Source organism: Diadema antillarum, unplaced genomic scaffold (genome assembly GCF_040938485.1).
Source record: "Diadema antillarum isolate AM-2024a unplaced genomic scaffold, OU_Dant_1.0 seq00000810_RagTag, whole genome shotgun sequence".
In the NCBI taxonomy this organism is placed as follows: Eukaryota; Metazoa; Echinodermata; class Echinoidea; order Diadematoida; family Diadematidae; genus Diadema; species Diadema antillarum.
In genome coordinates this window covers 2,307,622-2,317,743 of record NW_027271690.1, presented here as the reverse complement: position 1 = coordinate 2,317,743, position 10,122 = coordinate 2,307,622, and the positions used below count along the sequence as shown (strand labels likewise).

Genomic DNA, 10,122 nt, shown 5'->3' with positions numbered 1-10,122 from the left:
GGAAAAGTGTCAGCAGACGGCGAACAAAACTACAGAAATACCACCGAAGCCGAACGCGATGGCGATGACATATGAAGTGGAAACACACACACACAAACACACACACACAAACACTCACACACGCGCATACACATACCCATACACACAAACCCGTCGTTATGTTTCTGCTTGAAGGATGACGTCCCATTCTCACATTGTAGTCTGATTCTGTGGTTAGCAGACGACCATGCCAATGGTACTCTGTATACTGTGTAACAGTACGAACTCAACGCCTAACTGCGGAGTCCACGCACATGCGTACAAAAACTAACTTGTACACTGATAGTCTTTGCTCAAGTGACACAATGGGCAATTTCGACGCGTTAGGGTTACGGAAAAAAAAAAAATCGCCGCCCGCTAGACTAGTTAAGGGTTAGCTGACGGACTATTCTCGTCAACTTGTCTAAACGAAAGTTTATACTGTGTTTGAACACAAATTCCATTACGGCGGGCAAGCTTATGCATTCTACCGTTTCAAAAATGAGTGTAGTGCCTAACCAACTGAGAAAAAAGAAAGGTCATTTGAACCAATGTGCCCATGAGCTAACTGTGAACTGGCTTATACATCCGATCCGAGCCAACCTTGTCACAGGTTCCAATAATTGGTCATATCTGCTTGTTGAGATCATACAATAATATGAAGAGTTTGTTCGCAAACACCGATAATTACACTTTTAAAGATTTTGAAGTACGATCTCTGTCATAAAGTACAAAATAATGCCTCTTAAATGATATATTGGTCACTACATATAAAGGTAAATTTTTGAAGTTATGGGCTAAAGAAGCAATATATTTTCTTATTATTCTCTTTATTTTTCTTGACCTTTAATCGCAAATATCTCCATTTGGCAAATGTGGACTTATTGGTTTTCGCGAACAATTATAGAGATTATCATCATTATTATTAGTGTTGCTATTGTTACGTGGTTGTACACATGTGAATAGGCTTACATATGTACATATGTATGCATGCGAAGATGTATGAACATAAAATTTTCATACTTTTTTTTGCCGCCTTATATACTCATACTCATGAGAGAAAAACAAAAACAAAAACACTTTCAGGAGCTACTACTTCTGGAAGATTTCTTATCTTTATCAAAGTGATACATAAACGTATATAGCATCGGATTCAAAGAAGAGTTGATAGGTAGAATGAAAATGACACTCCAGGCATAGAGGGATGTCGGTATTTCGAGTGAGTTTGTCTGAGTCAAGATACCCATTAAAATGATGGGCATCCAGCAGACAAAATCAGTTCCGATCAGAATCGCCATTCTGCGAGCCACTTTGATTTCACGTGTCCGAGAGGCGGTGTTTGTGGTCGCTTTGCTTGACCGCCTCACTTTAACGAACATGACGATATAACAAACTGCTATAAAGATGAACGACAACAAGTTCATGCAAATAAATACAACGATTGAGTATAGCCATGGGGGACGTTTCTTGCTGCTAAGTGGCTCGAATGTGACCGTAAAATCCCTACTCCATTCGGTTTCTTTGGTTGTAACTAAGACACCCGTTTCACCAGATTTCAAGTGCAAAGGAAGGCCTATGCATACGTCTGATTGTCCATAGAAATCCGGTATTTTCGAGTTATCAATCAAAGTGGGAAGAGAAATCACAAAAACAGAGAGCCAAGTAATGCAGAGCATAATTCTACACCACTTGGTAGTAATTTTCCAACCACCGAACGGGAACACAATACATACGAACCTATCTAGAGTTATCAGCGTCAAACTTATCACTGATGCCTCACTTGAGAGAAATGCCAGAAACCCTGCAAAACGGCAGAGACCTGAATTTCGCCACAACGGCGCATTCAGGAAATAATCTGATCTAAAATGCAGATCTGCTGAAGTTATGATCAACATATACACGGCCATGATACAATCAGCCAAGGCAAGGCTTGCGATCAGTCGATTCTGGACCATGCTTTCCTGTTCGTGATAGAGACGTAGGTACAGTACTGCGCAGTTGCCGATGAGGGCAGTCAATCCCATTAGCCATCCGAACACCCTTAATACGTCACTCGGAAACAGACTGCCGCAGGTGTCAAGAGGATTCGTTGGGACGGTCGAAGTGCAGTCCGTGCTATTTGCCACAAGGCAGCAGAGACGAGTATCGGAAGTCGATCTATTATGAGTAATAATGCAAATCAATTGGTATCATTGATTGCCATATTAATGCACGAATCAACAAACAAATGCAGACATGTTCTGAACGTGTATAAAGGCAACAGAGCAGATAGAGAAATATAACACCTATAGCTTCATTACTCCAGACACACACAATCACATACACACACACACACACACACACACACAAACACACACACACACACAAGCAAACCTACAATTAAACAAACAAACACCAGACTCATCCATTCTGTGGCAGCGCTCTTTACTTTCTCCCCAACTCTTTAGCGACATGTAACTCTGCATCACAAATCCCTTTAGGCATTACTAGATAAGATTCTTAATCGTAACCCACAACAAAAGATGAAAGATTCAAACACGTATGAAAGAATGCGACTTCTAAGAAGCGTTTTGACAGTGTTTAATGTTCTGATTAGAATATAAAGAGAATTCAACATGTTTTGATATTTCTATCTTAATGAAAGAACACTAACGCTTGAGTTGCTTCTCTATTAAAGAATGCAGGGGGAAAATATTATCATTAACATGTGTCAGTAATTAGATGAGGGAATGTGTACTTTCATTAAAACGTATGAAAATTGGTTGAAATCTCTTTATATCTTCTTTATATTGTTCCCCTTCTGTGACGTCACACATTATTGTAGCCTTATACCCAATAAATGATGACGGAAATTGGGTTTGATAATAAACTTTGAAACTTTTAAGTAGATTGTCGATGTTTCTCAAACTTCAGTAATATGTCTGTATACTAGTTCAGCACCCACTAAATTTACAAATTATCATTATTTTTATCGCTAATTATTATCTATAATATTATCATAGATATTGTTGCAACTATCCGTGTAAAGTATCATTACTCAATATTAATTTCGATGAGAGGGGGCAATTTCCATTCAAAGATCTCCAACCAGCGTTTAGAACGAAACAAAAACAACAACAACAACAACAAATGCAGCATACTTACACAGCTGTCAAAGACTTAAGTGGTGTCACTGTGTTGCTGTCAATAATGTGCAGTTTAACATTTGTTAGGAACCTTACAGGAGAGAAAAGATAAAAAGGAAGAACATTGATTATTGCAATATTCATCTATATTACTTCAAAGAGGACACTCTCTTATTATACGAGAGGACAAATATTGTGAAATGTTTTGTAATTCCCGCACTACAGGCAGATTTGTTTTGTGTTTGTTTTCTCTTGATTTTCCCTTTTGCCTTCTTGAAATGAAAGAAAAAGTAAGGGTCTTAACTAGATCTTGATTACACTTTTTTTTTAATATTTAAGACACGCTGTCAAGGCAGGGTTACAAATCCACCCAAATTCACCTAAATCACTCGTCGAATAGTTGCACCCCCCAAAAAAAAACCAAACAAACAAACAAACAAGCAAACAAACTTAGGCCTTAAGTGGCAGAACATTTGTCTTTTATTCTACTTACATATATTCCAGTTCAGTGAGGTTGATGAATGCATCTGGTTCAATGTATGTTATTGGATTATTGTCCAATGCTCTGTGAAAAAAAAAAAAAAAAAAAAAAAAAAACCCGAAACATATGTCTTCAAAAAGAAGGAGTTACATCGAGATTTGATTGTCTCCACAAATAATATAATGAATTCAAAGTATATAACAATCGATTATTTTTGTTTTCATGTGTATTCTATCAATTCATAACTTCGAAAGACAGAAAAAACCTTAACATGCATGGTAAGTTACCTTAAAAAAATATATGTTAAACCATCTAAAACATGAGTGTGTAACTCAATTATTTCTGTGCCAGTTAAACTGGACACTGTGTTCAGTAGTATAGTGTTTTCTGTATTAATCGGCACTCAAAGCACACATGCTAGGTGACGCCCTCTTGTGGCTCACTGAATGAGACCGATCATATGACAAGGTCCCTGGTTCGAGTCCCCTGACTGCAGCGTTTATGCCCTTAGCCAAGGCTCTTAAAATTCTCATTGCCTAGCCCTTCAAACAAGACTCCAAGTCATCAGTCCCGTGTTGGCCAGCTAATAGACATTCCTTGTTTCATCACCAGCCACGCGAAACAAGTTGATGTCAAACTAATTCAGATTAAAATAATATGCACAAAACTTACTAATAAAGTGTTGTCTAACAGGAATGGTATGCGGTCTGACAAGATCTGTAGTCTTAGCTTTGGAATATAATTACGATACGTCTTTGCATTCCACTTTTTTGTAGTTGTTGTAGTAATCTCTAGTGTCATATTTCGTAATTGAGACAGACGTGTATATCTTTTACGTGACAATGATTATAATACAAATTAACTACATAGCAGCAAACAATAACATGTACAGTAGCATCATTCATGTCATTGCTGTCAATGGTAAGGATTATTGTGTCGTCTCTTACAGGTACTTTAGTATTGTCTGACTTGAGAAAGTGCGCGACTGAAGAAACTCGACTGCGTTCGTTGACAGGTTCCTGCGTGAAAATGAACATAAAAATAACGGGTCATCAAAGCAATTCCACTCTATTACTTCTGTCCATAACGTAAAATTCAAAATAAAGACGACAATAAATATATAGAATAGAACAGAAATGTAATCATTTCAGAACGTCACGCCAAAATAGAGTACTGCGTGACACTGGGCATCTGTTTAAATCCTTTCTAATACAATTGCTTGTCATTTGGCAAGAAGTGTTATAAACAGAGTAAGCAGTAGTAACCTTATTGCCATGATATACTAACATGATTCAATCTTCATCACGGTTTTACTATAGTCATAATGAATTCTACACATCGCACAAAGTCTCGGGACATAATCTCATTGTACTTACAAGGCGTAGAGGCTCATCAAATCGTGGAATACTCCACCGCTTATGCTTGCAATTTTGTTGTGTGAGAGATCCCTAGGAACAACAATAGAGATATTGAAATTGTAAGTGGTGACAACACGTGACGTGGTCACAAGATGTTGCACAGTGTGATTGCCGACTACATCGAATGCCGCGGAATAAGTCGTGTTTGAACAACAATCAGTGCAAGGTGAAACGAATACAGGAGATAAATGCAAATATACGCCTACTTACAGTTATAGCGAGGTCTCATACCGGTTGTTTGTATGTAAATGATATAAATATCGTCAGCTGAGAACCAGAAGGACGTATGGCGTTCCAAGATTTGAGCGTAAATAAAAACGAAGCAATCATTTTGTGTGTGTGTGTGTGTGGAATAAAATGTTTATTTGTTCAAAAGTGGGTAGATTTGTAAGCATTCTTCCAAATATCGTTTGAATTAGCGCTATTGTGGTTTTGATATTCTACATTTCACTGAAAATGAAAATGATTTAAAGGCGCATAGTCCCGGTGGGTAAGAGGGCGCTGTTGAATGATACTGCCCAGTGCCGTATATTAAGAGAGTCTGGCCAACTCATAAATCGAACGCCATGTCGTTACCCAGCGTACAGTGCGCTTATAGTTTTAGCATGTGCGCTTTGGGGTTAGCGCAGGCGTCCCAAAGGCGCAAGGCACTGTGTTGCTTGACTTTTTTTAGAGAGAGAGAGAGAGAGAGAGAGAGAGAAGGGGGTGTAGGTTGGGGGAGGGACATTCATTCATTCCATCCATGTTGAACAAAGCCAACAATCAATCATTTTTACACATTCAAATAGACACAAGCACACAGGTATATAAACAATAGGGAAGCTGTTTAAAGGACATAATTCCTGAATATAAATATGATAAATTATTGCTGTATAAATAAAAGAAGAATTCCCAGTTTGTCGTATCGTAAACTTTCATTAGACTGTATAAGGACCCTATGCTATATTGTATGTTTAGCAAGTTGTCAAGGGAACAAGAATATTGTGTAACAAAATGATACAATGTATGTAATTCTAGCTGTACTGTGCACAGGACAGGCGATAGACGAATTTCACAGTTTTACTGTTTCGCACATAAATAACCATCAATTACCATCCTATTTAGTACCATAAACTGACATGAAGGCCTACTAGTATAAGTAGGCCCTAATTCAAGAGGAATACACCTATGTACAATGTATATACAACATGAAACGTCATCGGCAAGTGCATAATTATAATGGTATGTAAAATGATCTCAAATTGTTTGAAAATAATTATAAAAAAAAACAACCTGTAATTGAACAATTGAACAAGCACAAGTACCTGAATAACAAAATAATCATGAGGGGTATCCTCAGTGACATCCGTACCAGAGATAAACTATGATCAGGACTATTGAATGGATATGAAATGAGTTTTAAAAAATGAAAATGTCCAAATGGCGACCGGTATACCTCCGCCATATTACATTGTTCTTAGCAGATGTAGAGTACGCCTAGACAATGTTACACGACAGTTTCACATATTATTGGCAGGAATTTTTTTTCACAACATTGAGTGTTTACTTTCCTTGAACTAGGTGTAAATGGATGAGTTTTATTTAAAAGAGAAGCATTAAGGAATTTGAGCTTTTTTTTTTTTTTACTCGTAAGTTGCATGACAATACTTTAAGCGGTTATTTTACAAATTTGCGGAAATTACTGTCATTTTAGTATTTTCACTTGACCTTTGACCATCATGGCCAAAATCTGTCCCTATGCGTCATTGTGTAGTAATGGTGGCATGCAAATACCGCGTTTGGTTTTAAGTTTGTGCATTGGGTATAGTCTCCAAGGTATGGATGAACTGGGTAATAATATTTCAACAATAGATAGGAGAATTTCAACATTTTACCTGACATCGATCCTTGACCTTTGCTACCTCCCATGACCCCCACCGCCCCCCCCCCCCCCAAAAAAAAAAATACAAGAGAATCACCGTCGGGCAGTAAGTTTCGTCTGGAAATACATGTACTCACATTCAAAAATTGTATACAGATATGGGGGAAATGGCAGTATTTTAAGATTTTAACCATTATGATTTTGACCGTTCACTTTGAGCATGTTTACACAAATGTTATATGCTAAAAAAACAAACTTCGTCCACTCCCACATACACACAATCATGTCAAGTTTCATGGCCAACGGTTTCAACAAAATTGATTACGAATGTAGGACAGACAAATGCCTCAGGCGACACTTTGTACGTTATAGCGGTGACATACAATCTTAATGTGAATCAAAACTTGGATAATTTGAAAGACACCGCGAGGAATCAAAGGAAAGAAAAAAATCATATAGTTTTCCCGTCACACTCTAATTTCCCACTTCTCTCCTTCGTTTTGGATTTGTCAGAAAGCGGTGCATCATTACACTTGAGCCAGGTTGGTTATAGCGCAGCGCCATGCTGCGAAGGAAAGGCATGACGAATTTTCAGTTTATCGCAGTAAGATATCAAAATATCTTTCGTATACTTCAATGAAATAGACAACGGCAAGGACACTGCACCTCGACTGATATTGGGGATGTCCCAAAGGCAAGCAATATTAACGCGTAGCTGCGCATGTTCAACAATGGGCACTGCGTATGAACTCTGCTCACGCCCGCGTGATTGACTTTGGTAACGACATGGCGCCTGTAGATCACGGGACCAGCTTTTGACCAATCACAGGCTTCAAAACACACAAGCCGAAAACCGAGTTGGCCAGACTCTCTTAACATACGGCACTGATACTGTCGATCACCGTTAGCATTGATTGCCGAGTTTGAGCTGTCATCAAGAGTAAAACGCGTAGGTGTTGCTAGGTAACGTTGTCTTCGCTGTCTTCTCTGCGCATCACGCAGCGTGTAGTAATGACAGGGTGCGTGCATATGTGCTTCTAAGTATGACGTCACCAAAAAAAAAAAAAAAATGCTCAAGCTGCGTCAGCCGAATCATGAGCCGAACTGTGATCAAGCCACTGACTATATACACTGGATCAGACTTCTTCGGACTCGGGGGAAATGGGTCAAGGCGTAAGCGCTAAAGAGGAGTCGATAGCGTAGGTCTCTATAGGAATGCGTACGCCCGCATACGCATTCGACTATAAAACCACCGGGACCATGTGCCTTCAATATTGATAAAAGAGTATACAAGCTAGCGCTAAGAGGGCTTACTCCCGCGATTTCGCGTAGTACGCTCTTTGGCGAAATACGGACGCCATTGCGCCATTAAGGGTAACAGACCGATAGAGGGCGTACATTGCGTGATCATAATTAGTGTCGTATCAGATGAGATGAACTTAGGATCTCGTTTTGTCGTACAGAAGTATCATTCCTGTCTAATCCTGAAATGCATTTGAAGAAATGTCATTTATTTTCCAATCTGCAGTCTAACCAAGTTTGAGCTAAAGTTGCCCAAACTGTTTCGGGAGGGAGAGAGAAAGAGATAGACGGCGTTTGTCAGCTCAAACACAAACTTTGAGGGACTACAGATTGAAAAATAATGACATTACTTCATTTTTTTTTTTTTTTACGTATCGACAGAAAATATACTTTTTATGACATTTTGAGGTCTGAAACACAATTCTACCGCTGTGTGCCTCCTTAAAATGAAGAAAATGAAAGGAAGGCACAGTTCGCTCCATAGGCTCACGTGTTAAGAAGGCTCGCGTTATTATTACTAAAAAGGCCGCCATTGGACTCCATGTGGGGCTCCATGGCGTACTTCACCCGTTTGCGTGCGAAATCGCGAGAGTACGCCCTCTTAAAGCGCTAGCTTCTATACTCTGTGATATTGACACCATGATGTAGAGGAGATCGAGCTTTACAACGTGACACCAATAACTAAATAAACCCGTGAATTGCGATAGTGCCGTTCTGGCTCTCAGAACCAGAATACGATATGCGTATATTAATGTGACCGCCCGGCTCAAAACCACTAAAAAATAGGCCAAAATAAATTTTCGCATGTCTACATAATTTTAAAGAGCAAGATGTAAGCTCTTAAAATTATGCATAAATTGTTAGGATTAGACCATCCTATCCCATTCAATAATGATTGAAATAAGAAAGAGTTAGCGATGCAGTTTCACAGAAAAGGGAGAAGAGAGGATTTAAAAAGTAGGGTCACTTTAAAATAGGCGTGTTGTGCAGAAGTACGAGTGAAAATAAGAATGAAAGCAGCGCATATCCGAAAAATATGGTCCAGAAAAATGTTGATATTTCGATTTCGGTTTTCTTATAATTTGCCAAATTTTGACATTAAAGATAGAGAAGAGATTACTCTACCAGGTAAGAAAAACTCAAAAACAATAACATTGTGTTTCAGCATACTTACAATGTCACCAAATGTTCCAAACCAGCAAATGCGTTCGGCTTTATTTCGACGATATCATTGTGACTTAAATCTCTGTTGCAGAATCAAGAGCGAAAAACATACAACGGACATTTCACTTATGAATGCAGCCCAATGAATGTCATTGGGTTGGACATATTCTCTGCGTCGTTGCAGGTGGTTTTAAGATTAAGAATCATAGCATTTTAAGTGAATACGAATGAATCCTACAGAATTCAAATCAATAAGCAACATGTTAAAATCTAGTCCACGCGGACATCAATTACAGCACTATTCTGTTTGTGTTTACATTATTTACTTGGGACTCGTCCCTGTTTCAACCATTGATATCGTAATTAAGATCCAATTGTTGAAACTGTACTTACAACTCTGTTAAGGTGTCCAGGACTTCAAACGAACGGCTGCCAACAATGCGGAGGTTGTTGTGCGAGAGATCCCTAAAGTGATAAAAATAGGAAATCACGCAGTGGACATCATATGAAGAGTTTGTTCGCAACAACCGATAAGTCCATAATTGATTTGCTAAATGGAGATATTTGCGATTAAAAGTCAAGAAAAATAATGAAAATAATAAGAAAATGTTTGCTTCTTTTGACCATATCTTCAAAAATGTACCTTTATATGTAGTAACCAATGTATCATTTAAAAGGTATTATTTTGTACTTTATGACAGATACCGTACTTCAAAATTATCAAAAAAATGGATTTATCGATTTTTGCGAACA

At 38.3% G+C, this 10,122-nt stretch overlaps 1 protein-coding gene across 1 annotated transcript; it reads right to left on the bottom strand.

Moving 5' to 3' along the window:
- Positions 1-1,100: 1,100 nt before the first annotated feature.
- On the bottom strand, positions 1,101-8,264 carry LOC139739688 (G-protein coupled receptor GRL101-like). Its single transcript, XM_071650298.1, has 2 exons — positions 8,218-8,264; positions 1,101-2,175 (listed from the first exon to the last, which is right to left on the bottom strand). The coding sequence occupies exons 1-2, from the start codon at positions 8,262-8,264 to the stop codon at positions 1,101-1,103; spliced, it is 1,122 nt and encodes a 373-aa protein (XP_071506399.1).
- Between the last annotated feature and the right edge of the window lie 1,858 nt (positions 8,265-10,122).